The following is a 16,288-nucleotide window of genomic DNA, read 5'->3' on the forward strand; positions in this document are numbered from 1 at the left end:
ATTTAATAAAAGTCATAAAATATTGCTTAAACCTTCATCTACTCAGGTCTGAGATGATGTTAAAAAAAGAACCCTAGTACTCAATCTAAATTAAACAGCATTAAACATTCTCCCATTAAAAAGTCACAAGCAAGATATAAATGCAAAACGCAAAAATTTTATTAAAGTCATAAAATATTGCTTAAACCTTCATCTACTCAGGTCTGAGATGATATTAAAAAAAGAACCCTAGCAGTCAATCTAAATTAAACAACAGCAAAAAAGCCCTTAACTAAAACAAAAAGAAACAGTGCTGGAATCCAATAGATCACATGGAACTCCCGTTTAAATTGATGATTCAAAGAAAATGAAGCACATCTATTTCATTTCATGACGGTATTCCGTAATTCTTGTTTTTTCAATACGTGAGGACATTCAGAAATGACCCAGCCTCTTCATCCATTTTAAAGATCTGCGCAAGGGTCAGTGCGCAGGTAAGTTCTGTCACGAGTATCTCTACTAAGGGTCAGCTAAAAGGTTAATTGTGTTAAGCGCGTACACAGCAATCCCATCCGCATCTTTCCTCAGCGATAGGGTCAGGGACCAAAATAATAACCATAAAGGGCCCGGAAGGAATAGAAAATGTATTATAGATAGTGGAAGATGATGTATTTCAAGTGGTAAAAAGGAATGGTGTATAAATTTTGAAACACTATAGGTGTTTTCCTCGCATAATTATTTGCTTTTAATTAAGGAAAGCTTACAGTACACATAATTTGGTCATGTAACGTGAGCAAAATTGAATTTTCTTTGTAAGGACTTCTGGATTAATGTCGCTAGGTGAATGGAATTAGGAAGAGTTATTGCCTGACACGAAAAGAAAAAAAGAAGAGAAAATAATAATTTCTTTTTAAAAGGAAAAGAAAAAAAACTTGAGTTTATTTTATGCAGTTGTTTACGGGTCATTTTAATGCGTATTTAATTTAATCTTTCGAGTGTGAAAGGAAAAAGAGTTTTAAATGTAACTCTTTAACAAAAGCAACATAATTATGGCTATTTTTTTGCAGTTTCTTTTTTTAAATAAGAAAAATAAATTGGTAAAAATATTGTAAGTTGTCTGGAGAACTTACAATACCTCCTTCCATATTTAATATTTCATTCAGAGAACTTATATAGATTGTTCCAACAAATCGAAATTTCAATCGGTAATAAAACGGGCTTTGACAAATTGCCTTTGTCAGTAGTGATTTGTCTGATTTTTATATCGCATTTTTCCTAGCTCAAATATTGATTATTGACTCTAAATATGTATATTTAGTGTCTCCCTTTCCTACTTATCTGTTTAAAATTATATTATGAAAGTTCTTTATGATACATCTTGTATATTTAAATATAATTTTTGCTGCTGTTGTTAATATCAATTTCTAGTAATATTCCATGCATGGTAAATCTGACAAAATATTTTAAAGAAAGTAGTAATATAAGAATCGAAAAAGTAAAAAACTGCATTTAAAATTTGCATTTTAAAAACTGCATTTTAAATGAATTACCCTATATATATATTTAGAGACACTGCACTGAGAAAAAAATTCTAGAAACAATATCGGACTGTATGGTGCAGACATTTTTGGTAAAAAAAAACATAATTATAATAAAAAAACTAGAAAATAAGATATTTAAACCATTCATATGATAATAGTTAACCGGAATTGTAGTTCTCAAAATCAGAGTTCTTATTACCACACATTTATTAAAAATATAAAATTGAAAAGTAAATTTAACGGAATAAATGGTTTTTATGCCATGCTCAAAGGCGGCTGGTTAAAATTACCGAATTTTATCACATTTACCAAATTTTAACACACATTATAAAACAATATTTTATTGTAAATTACTGTGAAAATGAAATTAAAAATTATTGTACCTATTGGTGTTTCCCATATAGCCAGAACTATAGTAAGTTTTACCCTATTCTAGTAGTTTTGACTATAAATTTTTTTCTCAGTATGTTCATATTTTAAGACCTTATTATGGTTTAAAAAAAGTACTTCCTCACTTAAAGGGACGATAGCGAAATCAACAAATTAAGTAATGCAGATTGCTTTTATGAATAACAGTAATGAATAACAGAAAGATGCTATAGAGGTTTATATTTGAAGGATATAATTTCGACCATCTTACGCTGAATAATGCTAAATATAATGTATATAAAGCTATTAAGGCAAGCGTACTATATAATTTGACTGAATGAAATATATGTGTTTACACTTTTCAATATATTACAAATTTCAAAATCAAAATGTTTACTTATTTTCCAGTTATGTATTCCGTATTTCAGCTTTAAAATTAAGAATTTCTCTATCATTTTCAAAATTATGATTAATTAATGCAGAAAAAAATATATTTTAAATTGTAAAGATCTTTTGTTGTAAAATGCTGTAAAATAGCAAGCATTTAAATTTTGTTTATAACTATTATTAAAAGGCCTTTAATACGTTAAAAGCCAATTAAGAAAATGACAGCCCGTATTTTTCTGGTTTGGTTAATTTTTTAAACATGAGAAATATTTTAACAAAAAGAAGAAAAAAAAACAGAATAAAGTTAAGATCGATACAATTCCCTTCAAATGAAAGAAAAATATCTTATTTTTTATTTATTTATTATTTCTTCTAAATACTAACGGTTTCATTTTCTCACCAAAAGCATTAACTGAAAAAAAACATTAAAACTCAATTGCATTTCCTTGATATTACCTGCTATTTTGAAGAACAAGATTTAAACCGCTTACTCATCACACATGTTTTACGAGTTTCATTTCTAAATCAATCAAGCGAATCAAACCACTTAACATCATGAAAAAAAATTAATCTGATCGCTTTTTATTAGCAATTTAATATGTAGACGATCCCGTTGCCTTTTACCTTTATCGTGAATACACAAAGATAGAATGCGTAACTTTGAAAGAGTTTAAATTTTCTCCTCATCTATAGTACCTTCTTACTTTTGAATCGTGATTCTTTAAATTATAGCGTAGGTGACTTAAAAAGATAATAGAGCCGCTAGCTTACATATTACCTCACGCATGTTCATTTTAACCACTTTATGATTATCTTACTTGAATCTCATCGATATTATGAACATCTTCATTTAATCGATTGTATAAAAAAATAATCGTATTCTGTCTGCTTTTACCCATTTATTTATTTATTTTTATGCCAACTATTAATATTATTCTCCGTGAAATATTGCCTTACTAATGTATTATCTCCGCATGGGGTGTTTAAGGACTAAATGGGTTGCGATGAAATGTAGGTTTCAACAAACCCAAGGTCGAGTTGATTCAGATTTGAGGCAGTGATTGCCTCTATGATTCGAGGAAGTCAATTTGTTAGGAAACTATTTATTCATTTTGATATAAAAGCGGGGGATAACGTTAGTGTTACTTGCTCGCAATGATTTAGTGAGTGGCAATTATTTTCGTGTTTTTTTATATTAATGTAAATTTATAGCTACATAATTATAACTTAAAATAAAATATAGTTAAATTTTACAATATCAACAATTTATGGCTATATTGTACTATATAATAAGGGATGATTATTCGTCTATAATTTGCGTCTCTTGCAAGAATTTCGAACGTGGTAATAATCATATATTTTTATTGCATTGGTTAATGTTTATAGCTGTATATTTACAAAATAATACATAATAAAGTTTAATTATGCATTACCAATAAACAAAGAAATAATAGACCAGTGTTTCCCAAACTTATGACTTTTGTGTACCCTTTCTAAATTTTTCGTAACGCTGTGTACTGCTAATAAAAAAAGTAAATGCATTTATTTATATAAAAAATTGCACAAAAGTTAATAATCACAACTGGCTGTTGACACCACTAATTATTAACTGTTAACTCTGCAAAAAATAGAAAATAAAAAAATACGTAATCGTACATTTTCCGGCTAGCTTTGCTTTTTAATAAAATTTTTTGAAATTTTCGTTTGTTGTAAGATATTTCGCATAAGAACGCGTACCCCAGCTAAACTGTTCGCGTTCCCCTAGAGGTACGCGTACCACACTTTGGGAAACTCTGTAATAGACAATATAATGAGGGAAATTTTTCCTTAGGTTGCGTTATTTTCTTTTGAGTAACAATTATCGTCATGACTTTTGTTACATAAATATTAATGTGTAGTTAAAATATTATGTAGTGCTGCTTAATTATACAATAACAATCTACCTAAACATAAAAAGTGATCTGAAATAATAGACAGCGTTGCTCTAGAAAAAAATTAACTTTTTTATGCCATGATACATATTCAGAAAAAATCGGTATCTCACTATATATCACAATATTTTCATAGTTTGTTATTTTTACTAATTTATCTAATTTTAATTATTTTTACAACAGTCAGCATTTTTGTTACGCAGATAAAATTTATCAACTAAAACCATATTTTATTTTTAATTTTACCAAAATCATTATTAAAGTGCTTCGGTAAAAATTACCGTGATTCTTACTGTTCTCATAGAGCCAGAAACAATGTAAAATTTATCATATTCTGGTATTTTTTACCCTATTTTTTTTCTCAATTTCAATAATATTATTTTTCTAAAATATTATTGCAATTTTATAACCTATTAGTGCATACGTTATCATTTTTTGCTAAATTATGAAGTAAATTGCTTTCATAATTCATAAATTTTTAGAAAAACCGGTAAAAAGGGTATTAAAATATTTTTTTAGATATGAAAAAAAAACGATGGAAATCGTTAAATATGTATTGAAAACAATTAAATTCTTAAAGAATCTGGAGAATTTTTCATAACAAAAACATAATTTACAATTTTTTGAAGAAAAAAAACTTCCAAAGTTACAACAAAAAAGGCTAAAACGCTCTCTCTGAAAACAGAAAATAACTCACCTTTTTCTTAAAACTGAAATCATCTGCAAACTGATACCTTTTGTATAAAGTTATTTATTCAAAGTTTTATTTTAAATCTGTTTTCTTCAATGCAATTTTTACGCAAGATTTCTGAACTTCCAATAAATCTATTAAGTTAAAACTTGGTAGTTGCTTTGAGTTTAGCATGCTACATAAATTCCTAGTAGCATTTGAATATTGTTGAATATTTTTTTTTGTTTAAAAAAATTTTTTTCTCATAAAAAAAAACAAAAAAAAGTAAGTTTATTTTAATTTGAAAAGTGCAATTTATTTTTCAATTTCTTTGAACAATACTCTGCTGCAATTTTAAAAAAAAAGAAGCAATTATCCCTATGGCGGAAGTCTGTTTGCATCTAAGTGCACGCGAAGTGCATGTTAAGCTCCCAGCTCGAACGAATATCAACATCGCCAACTTTTGAAACGATATAGCATGGCCTTCTTTTTGCTTATAAGAAATACCCCGAATTAAACTTCTGCCCGACGAGTTTAACTTTTAAAAGCTTTTTTACTGTTTTAAAGGCATAATCATATAATTTGATAGCTAAATAAAACGGAACTATGCAGTAGCGGATTATTACTTAAATCCTATACCACAATGGTCCTTTCTTAACTTGCAACGGAGTATAGTAGGATTTTAAAAACAGCATATTTTAATGCTTATTAAATGTAATTTCAACCCCTTAACATGGTTTTTATGAGTTTGATTGAGTGTGCAAGACGTTATGGTATCTTTGGTATTTTTAAAATTTTAGCTCTGTTAAAGTTAAATAATAAAAATTCTTTGCTTAGTTTCAAAAAAATTTTTAAACTTGAATAATATAAGTACTTATGTTAAGATTCAATAAAAAATTTAGAATCCAAAGTTAAGTTTTAGATTAGTTATAGGAAGACGAAAAAAATTATACTTCCTCAATAAAATAAAATCTATCTGGATCTCTTAAGTTAGTGTTTTTTTAAAGATTAATAACCAAAGGAAAATTTGTATGAACCCAATAAAAATTAGAGTTTCTGAGTATCTAATAAGTAATTTTTAACTCAAGATGAATAAAAATATTTGATTTCCATCAAACATGAAATATTCCAACCAAAAAACTCTATTCAATGAAAAATAAAGCGATCAACCACTTTTTATTTCCAATTCATATCTATTCCTTTGATAGATATATTAGATATTATATTAGATGTGTATATGTTAGATATAATATATCAGATAATGTGCATAGATTTTGATTCAGATATGAACATATGTTAAGCTTCAATAAAACATTTAGAATCTTAAGTTAAATTTTAGATCAGTTATAGAAAGTTGAAAAATGTTATACTTCCTAGATAAAATCAAAACCATTTAGATCTCTTAAATTAGTGTTTTTTGAAGATTAATAACCAAAAGAAAGCTTGTATGAACCCAATGAAAATTTAGAGATTCCGAATATCTGATAAGTAATTTTTAACTTAAGATTAATAAAAATAACTGATTTCCATCAAGTGGGAAATATCCCATCAAAGTAAATCTATTCAATGAAAAATAAAGCGATCAACCACTTTTCATCTCTGATTCCGATCACAAAAAAACATCCGCACCATTGTAAAACATCATTACTCAACTTCATATAATTTGTATTCGCTTATGCCCAGAAAGTAAACCACACTATTCTGCCCATATGAAAACCCCTCCTTAGAGGCCATAAGATTCATTTTGCTTTTCTTGTGGGAACTAGGCTCATATTTAATTTCTTTTTACTCTTTCGCTCCTATATATAGAAGCAAAAAGAAAAGCAACACAATTAAGGAGCGTTCTCTTTGGGTAGTTTTTGATGACCTTTTCTATTCTGTTTTGCCAAAATGTTGCATTTTGATACCTATAGTATAAACAGGGAATTGAAAAATAAGCACCAGAGAAAATTAGGTCTTCTGATTCTGCTAAAATGACCGTGAATAATTGTTTAATGACACGTCTTGAGCTATATTTAACTTGCAGAGCATGGAATGAAAAAGAAGACAAATCCATTATCATAGACCAGTGGGTTCAAAGGTCACGATCTGTTGGCGTACTTTTTTTGAAGTTTATTTTTCCATACTCCAAATGCTTTCCTCTTTTAAAGTTGTCTTTTGTTGGAACAAAAATAAAGGCACATTTTGTTCCGGAAATAATTGTAATAAAAGGAAGAGAAAATGTTCACGAGTCATTGCAGAGAATTTCTGTGAAACACTCGACCTTAATGCTTAACGGATTCAGATTATAATTAGTACCCACACTTTAACATGTAGCATCAAAATCGTGTTCAGCCCTTAGCAACGGGTGTGCCCCGTTGTTTTTTCACGATCTTTCGCATAATATATATGATTTATAATTTAATTATAATTATTTTAAGATGAAAACAGATGTTATTTTAAGTGGATTTGTGAGTATAAGACTCCAAATTTTTGACATTTATATTTTTTGAAACAACTATATAACTCAAATAAAATTTTGATTTTCATGCATTTAATTAACTAAGGATACTAATTCTTAAAACATTTAATCTTCAACAGTCTAATCTGCCCGAGTTTTAGAGAATTTGGAATAATTTGGATTTTATGTTCGTCTTGTGAATTTTATTGAAAAATACTGGAAGAAAACATAACTTTTTCCCCATCTTAAAGTACAAAACTTGAAGATTGACACATAACATTTATTCTTACTCATATTAAGATGAGATGATAAGATTTTTATACAGTGAAAAGTACTACAATTACCAAAAGAGGTTTTAGATAGCTTAACTCAAATACAGTGTTCATTGTTTTTTTTGAATTGCTTTAGTAAACAAAGTTTTAAAATTGAATAATTTATAATTATTTTTTATACGTACAATGTTTAAGTTAGTATCGAACTTTTTTTTCCCTTAACTAAATACAATTGGTAGTAGTGAAACATATCAAATAAAAATATTACAGTTCAAAGTTTTAAAAATTGTAACGATTCAAATTAATAAGAATCTAATTATTTTCATTAAATATGTTTCATTTCATTTTTTTTCAGGATCACGTTATGGCCGTCGATCAAATTGGTTTAAGATTCATTGCCTCATTCAAGACCAGGCAGAAATGTCCAGTAGGTTATCTGATCAAGGAGTACTATCCAATAATCACTATGATTCCAAAGAAATGGTTCACCATTTCCGCTCTGAGTTTAGTGATGTTGCTCTACCAACCAACGGTCACTCTAACAGAGGATCACCGTCATCTGATCCAGGAACTATGGACACAACTACAAGTCCCGTTTCTTATAACTATTTCCCTTCAAAAAGTTCTTCGAACGGTTATTCCAATGGGTATTATGACACAAGCAGTCCATCTTATGAGAGGAAAGAAAATGTTGCTCTTCATCATCATCACCTGCCCTTGTCTCCGGTGTCTCCACTTCATCCAAGCAAATTCTTCTTCCATTCAGCTAATAGTAGTTTCTTTGCTAAAAACTTCAGCTCTTTGCCTAAAGTGTTTAGTCCAGAGATGAACTACTCTCCTCCTCATAGACTACTAGGTGTGCCAAGTAGTATTTTGACAAATCCAGCTCTAACAACAGCAAGAGATGGACCTTTGATAAATACAGAATGTTTCAGAGACGTTCCTGTACAAGACACACCGATAGATTTGTCTGTCAAAAAACCAGAAACACCTAATTCCGATGCTACTGTAGATGGTATGAATGGTAATGATGAAGATGAGTATATTAACATGGACGATAATGATGATAATGATAATGCCCCAACCAGAGCCGAAACTCCTTTAGATTTGACTGCTAAAAGAGCTGTATCTTGTTAAATTTCTGTTACTTAAATGATAAGATATTTTTATCATTGTGTTTCTAAAACGTTGTTGTTATTGTTGTGTTTTAAAGTAATTCTTCTTAAAAAATACTTTTTTTTTTTTTTTACATTTCATCGTGCGAGGTGCTACAGTCAAGTGTGGACAATCATAAACTTCATCAGGCTTTGACGATTAGCTTCGTCTGTCAGATACAGTATTAAAATTATCTGAGATTTTTTTTACCAGCTCCATCCACGTGGCCAGTTCTGATGTGATTAGATTTCATCTAACTTATCTGTTATCTTATCACCTAAATAAGGTGATCTTAAAATGCGATGTGCCTAACTAAGTCATAAAATGTTTGTGATTGAATCTGAACAATTTTGTAGATATATGAACTATATGCAAAGGACTTATTTGTAATAAAGTGGTATTATGCATGTAAAACCCACCTTGTACAGTAACCTGTTGAACACAATGTGTTCAACAATATTTACAATGGAGCACATACTTACTTTTATTATATTCGCATGCTTACTATGTAAACAATCATTTGTTTACTATTACGCATACCAATATAATGAAATATTTGTTCCAAGCAAATAATGCTTTGTTACATTTTTGTTTATCAACTACCATCGTACTTATGCCATATGAAAACTTGTTTTATTATTATTATTATTATAGATACTATAAGTGAAACCTACCTCCGTATTTTAGTGTTTTTGTTGATTTGTTTAATTCATTTTTGGTTCACTTTTGTTTCTCCTTCCTAACGAAAAATTATTGTGTCAGGTAAAATTAGTCATGTTAACTAAATTAGTACCATTTCATGTTAATTAAATTAGTACCATTTCGTGTTAATTAAATTAGTAACTAGTACTTGAAAAAGAACTTTTGTCAATGATAAGTTTTTGAAATATAAAATTTCATAAAGAAAAAAATAAGGAAAAGAATAAATTTCTTTAAATACTTAAAAAGTATGTAAATTACTTAAAATGTATGTTAATTACGAAAGAAAACCCTAAAAACATCGAAAGCTATTTTTATGCCAAAAAATTAACTTGATTAGATTTTAAATGAATGTCGTAAGTATAAACAACGAGCGCGGTAATCAATCTTCCAAAAAATTTTCACTGGAGCAACTTCAAAAAAAATCTTTTTTGTTTCAAGACTTTTCCCGTAATATTTCAGAATATTTTTTACTACACATTATTTTACTGGAAATATTTTTTTTATTCAAGTCTGTTTTTCTAAAAAACATCGAATGCTAATGCATTCTAAATAAACAACAGTAAATATTTGACTTCATTAATACAAAATGTTTGTAATTTTACTCTCTACTTCTGTATCAAAAACCAAAAATGCTCCTCGATTATTAACTAAGTTATAGAAAAGTAAAAATCTGAGCCATTTAATATGAGCATTAAAAAACGAACAAAAGGTGCCATTCCGCTTGTAAAAATTATTGTTTACTGCATTCACAAAATAACGCGACGTCAAAACCCATTTGAGGTCGAAATAAATTTATAAGCATGACCAACCATTGTTTTGTGATTATCAAAAGTGAAAGTAACAAGCACTTTAAGTCTTCCAACATTTCTTTTAAAGATTTGCTAATAACTTTCTCCCAACCATCTATCTATGTCAATAGGTTAGCGGCTACGGTCTGAATGTACCTTAGACTCATCATTCTAAAAATCCATTTTTTCCACAAGTGTAAGTTCTGACACGGTTCTTTTTTCGTTCGACGGAACAATCTTCATTGTTTCCATCATCAGAAGGTGTCGTTGAGAACTGAATTTGTATCGGACTTACGACATAAAAGGAACATAATTCCCTCAATAATATATCATAAAAAGTGAATTTAAAAGTTTCGTTAGTTATCCTCTCTCTGATCCGTAAACTCGGCATGATTTTGTATGACTTGTTTCGAAAGAATGATTGGATGGTCTAAAGATAAAAAAAACTTAGACAAAAAAAAAATTCTCGGATATATCTACTAAAATTTTGTTTTGTAGGAAAACACTGTTTTATGATTAATTTAACTCCATCATTGACTTATTTGATCTTCATCGTCTGATTTTTTAAAATGAATTGTTCACGTATTTAAATAAATAAGTTATGTTTCTTCCCCCAATTTTATCATCTGCTTTCTTAAACATAATCTTCTGTTTCCCTTAATTTTAGCATGTGTTTAATCAAATCTTATAATATACCAAGTAGCTCAATTATATGCTTAAATTAACTTAACACATTCTTAATTTAATGAAAGTAATTATTGGCTTATTTGAACTTAATGGAATTTTCTGAATATTAAATTATATCGTCTGCTTTCTTAAATTGAATCGTCTGCTTCTTTAAGTTTTATCGTCTGATTCCCTTAGTTTTAATAAAAGTTTAATTAAACTTTATTATATGCCCAAGAGTGTGCTTATTTTAACAAATGTTTATTCATGCCTAATCATTGACATAACCTATGAATGATTAATTTACCGTTATTGTTGGCTTATTTTAACTTTTTCGCGTGATTTGAATTAATCATCTAGGCATTTAATAGTATCGCCTGCCTCTTTAAATTTCATCACCTGCTTTTTTTTAATTTCATGATAATTCATCGAAATATATAATAACCTAAGCACTTTATCGTCTGTTCTGTAATTCACGTATTAGGAAGGAGAATTCACAAATTAAAGCAATTTTTGTTTTGGAAATATGTGTAGGCAGTATTTCAAACACATAAAAGAAAAAAATCATTGTCAACTATATATCACTGTAATTTTATTAAACAAATGCATTGCTCCGTTCTAAATTAAAAGCATAATCAAAATATTCATGGAACGGCTAAATTCAAAAAGGATTACTGTTACACAAGTAAAAACTAAAATCAAAACGTTTTAAAATTAAATTTAAAACACTTTGAAAATTTATCTTGTCGTCCATTTACAACTGAATGTGATTTAAAGATCAAAATTGTTATTGTCAATCAAATTATATTTTATATAGTTGTATTCTTACAATGTTGCAAAATGTTATGTACCTTTCGAATTATTATGTTTTAACCTCTATACTTCATTTTTGTTAAATATATTGTTTATTGTTAAATCTTCATAAATATTTAAACTCCATATTGTTCAACTTCTTATAGCTAAATGTAACCGATAAAAAATATTTATGCAACATAAACATTGCTTGAGCTAAAATGGAGTGATTTCGCTATATCATTAGTAGTTCCTTTCATTTATTCAGAAATTATTCCGTACAAAACTGTCTTCCTGTTAACCATTAATCATTTTATCAGCTTTCATAGGCCAGTTATTTATTTTGATTATCATATTCAGTTTCTATTTGTCTGATTATGAAATTTGAAAAAAATATGTAAATAATTGTTTAAATTTGAAATAATTCAAACATTTTTCATGAATGTCATTTTATTCAAATGCATAACATAAGTTAACATTTGAACGCTAATTGTTAATAGCATATTTTCTACAGTATTTTTCATTATAATATTTTCATAAGCACGTAGCAAGGCTACCAAGCATTCCACAGGTAATGCCACAATAGCAAAAAATAGAGATAATTGTTTATGCAAATTCAGTAATATTACTTGAATGTTTTAATAAGCATATTTAAAAAATTACGAATAAAATTTTTTTAAAAATAAAAATTTAGAAGATTTTTGAAAACTGAAGGAAATTATTCAACGTAATACGTTGAGTAAAAAGTGCATGTTTTCAAAAAAGAACAAAAATTATTCGAAAATGATTCTAAAAAGCATATTTAAAAAAGATAATTGTATAATTTATCACCATTTTAAAATTTTTTGAATGACAATTATTGTGAAACGTAAACCAATTGGAATTGTAATCAATCAATCACTCTAATAATCATTTACTCTAATAATTCCTTTCAATCAATTACTCTAATAACTCCGTTCAATCAATTACTCTAATAATTCCTTTCAATCAATTACTCTAATCAATTACTTTACTAATTATTTTCAATCAATTACTCTAATAATTCCTTTCAATCAATTACTCTAATAATTCCTTTCGATCAATTACTCTAATTCCTTTCAATTTAAAATTTCTTAAGTGGCATTACCGCTGAAATATCTTAACGCATTCATAATCAATTGCATCGTGTAAAAAATACATTCCAACATAAAATTTATTAGGCCATATAAATATTAAATGTGATAATTTTACGGTGTTTAAGAAGAGTTTGATTTTCAAAATCAATCTCAAGAGCTTATAAAGTTACGTCACTTTACAAAGCGCCATAATGCCTTAAATGATAATAATATTTAGAATAATCATATACTTACTTATTGTATTATTATTATTTTTATTCTGCGGACTAGCTACTTAAAAAGTTATAGTTTTATAACTATTTTAACTCGAATTAAAAAATATATTTTATAAACTCCATCATTTTTTTCTAATTTTTAATCTCAAATATTTATGCTCTTGTATTAAGAATATTTCCGCCATGTCTTCATCTCATTTTTTTTTAATTCATCATTCTTCATAAAAATTCTACTTGGCATTTTTTTAATGTATACTTCTATTTAATTTCTACTTATAAAGATCACGTTTAAAACATTTGTTTTGAACACGTTGAATAATCCTTCTGACGGAAAGCCTTTTTGAACAGTGTCAAACGATAATTCTGAACAAATATAGAGGATATCATGAAAGATGTCTTTCAACATGTTATTGCGATCATTTTATAAAAATGTATCATTTTGTAACATATAATTGTTATTGTTGCTATTGTTCAGAGAAGTCTGTATATTTGGGAATGGAAATTTAATAAATATTTTACACAAGAATTTTATTATAGATTCTTTTTGTTTGGTTTTATTATTTCTCCCAGTTCTTTCAGATTCTATTTTAAATTAAAACACACTACAAACTATTTATTGGTGCAATGGCTCAGTGGTTAAGACACTGGGAATTGACTCTCAGTGGGAGTTTGAAAAGTAAACAGGGTCAGATAGATGAGTAAAAGCTTGCTTGTAAATCAGGCTTTTTGTTTTATTTCCTAACTAGGGATCATATCAACAATCAAAATATAGTGGTCCCATAGAACCATCTAGGTATTTATTTAGTGGTTCAAAAACTTAATATAGTAGAAAAACTTGAGAAATAAAATAGTGCAAATTCTCAGTGGTAAGGACACTGGGAATTGATCCACAGTGGGAGTTTGAAGCTTTACTAGGATCAGATAAATGGGTAAAAGCTTGTTTGGGAATCAGGCCTTTTATTTTATTTTATAACTAGGGTTCACAACAACTATGAAAATTTAGTGGTATGATAGAACCATCCAGGTATTTATTTAGTGGTTCACAAACTTAATATGGTAGACAAACTTGAGAAAAAAATGGAACATTACAATTGCCTGCGTCGTCTATAATACACCGAAACTTTAAGTTCATTACTCTATAATGATTGAAGATAAGTATTTACTAAAATTAATCAAATTAAATAAATTATAAACTAAAATAATCCTTCCTGGGGGACTTTTTAATGAAACTGATCTTTGCTTTGCTTTGCATGGAGAGGACAACTACGAAAACCTCCTATGGTTAGAACAACCGTACAGAGATTCTAACCCATGATCTACCACTGAGGATATTTTATGCCAGCACTGTGGTCGGTGCTCGTCGATCGCAGGATTCATGACAGTCAGCCACTGCTGGTATTCGAACCTGAGTCGCCTCAGTGGGATGCGAACGTTCTTTCACTTAAGTTACTGCGGCTGGGAAGCAAGGTTCGAAATAAGCGGTCATTAGTCGTCACTTACAACAAAGAATTTAAATTTGAGGCCTAAAAAATTAAATCCAGACATCATAACTTTTGAAATGCCTTTATTTCCATGTGATTCAACTCTCCTGGCTAAGCTATGCAGCTCATGGGAATTTACAAGTGAAACGTTACACGCTCTGAGTATATCGGGGGGGGGGGGTTCAGATCAGAAGTTACGACATCCGAATTTGAGCTATCACTTTTTTGAAGTGTTCGATTCGCACTAATTTAGGATTTTTAGACTGTTATCACGTGTTTTTTTCAAATTCCGATGTGTTGAATATGGTTTGATTACGACGTTCTAATTTGAGTTATGATTTTTGAAGAGCCTGATTCATGACAATTCCATTGTAACTTAAAGTCATTGGATGATAGTTTTTCAGTTGTCATCTATCCTTCTTCAGCCCATTTCACGTTGTTTTCAAAAATCAGTTGTTTTTAATACGTTATTACGACACACAAATTTCGATTTTGAGTTATCACTTTTTGTCGCTTCCGTTACTCAACGATTCTATCTTAAATCTACGCTGTCATTTTTTATCCCATTTCTACTTGCTTTTTTCCTATACTGAGTCTTTATACAATGTAATAACGATAAGCTTGTATTTCAAAATTATTATAAAATTATATTTCATTGTTAATTTTACCAAAATCATTACCAAAGAGCTGTGGTAAACATTACCGAGCTTTTTGGTGTTTTCCATACAGCCAGAAACACGATAAAGTTTACCATGTTCTTGCAGTTTTGACAATAGGTTTTTTTCTCTCATTGCAATTTCTCCATTAAATGATGTGTAGAGACAAAAAGGTTTTCCAAGTGGAAATGCAACCAGCAATTAATAGGTTAAGCTATTTTATTTAAATAAACAAGATACAACAAATATAGTTTAAAACGTAAAACACACCTTTAACTGATTCGGTATTTGGGTAAATTTATGCAAAATTTTCCCCAACAAGCATAGTTTCTTCATTGATTAACATGGATCCAAATGGTTTTATGTGCTTCTGTGCAGAGAAACAAGAAGTTGAACAGTATTTAATTACATATATCCTGTTACACTAATAATTATGATTGATTTTTTTAGTCATTAAATGTATCAAGCTGTAAAATGGCGTTTATAATCGTTATTTCAGGAGCGAGAAATTATAGAATCTAAAAGGCTCTAGATTCATTAAATATGGGTATCAATATTGTAGGTACTAATAAGTTTCATTAAATATAGGGAGGACATTAACCGATCTTCAATTGCTTTTCATAGTTAGAATTCTAATCACAGGTTCATTCTTTCTTCTGCTAAAATCATTTAACACTGTTCTTCAACAACTGAACTTGATGTTTGGAAGTCATTCCATTTTTCAAAAAATTCTAATATATTTAGTTAATGATCTTTCTAGTATCCCACCTTTTCTCAATGTTTAGAAGTCTATTCTAATTTATTCCTTTGCACCCTGGGGTTCCTGGTAAGTCCCCCTACACCTGTTTCTTACATCCCTTTTTTTTATCTTGTTGAAAATTTGTTCCTCTGCCCCTATTGTTTAAACCACATTGCACGCGTTTGTCTTTGAACTTCTCAACTATCATTTGGTGTTTAGACACTGTGGAAGTTTCTTGTTTGTAGAACCTGAATCCTAGTATGTCCATTTCTGTACTTTCATTTATGCTTTATTCACGTTGTTTTGTTGCTTTAGTCCACATAGCACAAGGTATACCCTACCCTTTTTGAATATTAATGCATTAGAAAAAATACAACTTATAATGTTATG

At 28.7% G+C, this 16,288-nt stretch overlaps 1 protein-coding gene across 2 annotated transcripts in view; it reads left to right on the forward strand.

Moving 5' to 3' along the window:
* The window catches only part of LOC107450205 (nuclear receptor subfamily 1 group D member 2), a 67,441-nt gene extending 57,593 nt beyond the window's left edge, over positions 1-9,848 (forward strand). For both annotated transcript variants that reach the window (XM_016065950.3, XM_016065951.3), the window contains one exon: positions 7,945-9,848. In XM_016065950.3, coding sequence (XP_015921436.1) covers positions 7,945-8,726 — 782 coding nt within the window. In that variant the 3' untranslated portion in view covers positions 8,727-9,848. The remainder of the gene's footprint in view (positions 1-7,944) is intronic.
* Positions 9,849-16,288: the final 6,440 nt, after the last annotated feature.

Source organism: Parasteatoda tepidariorum, chromosome X2 (assembly GCF_043381705.1).
Source record: "Parasteatoda tepidariorum isolate YZ-2023 chromosome X2, CAS_Ptep_4.0, whole genome shotgun sequence".
In the NCBI taxonomy this organism is placed as follows: Eukaryota; Metazoa; Arthropoda; class Arachnida; order Araneae; family Theridiidae; genus Parasteatoda; species Parasteatoda tepidariorum.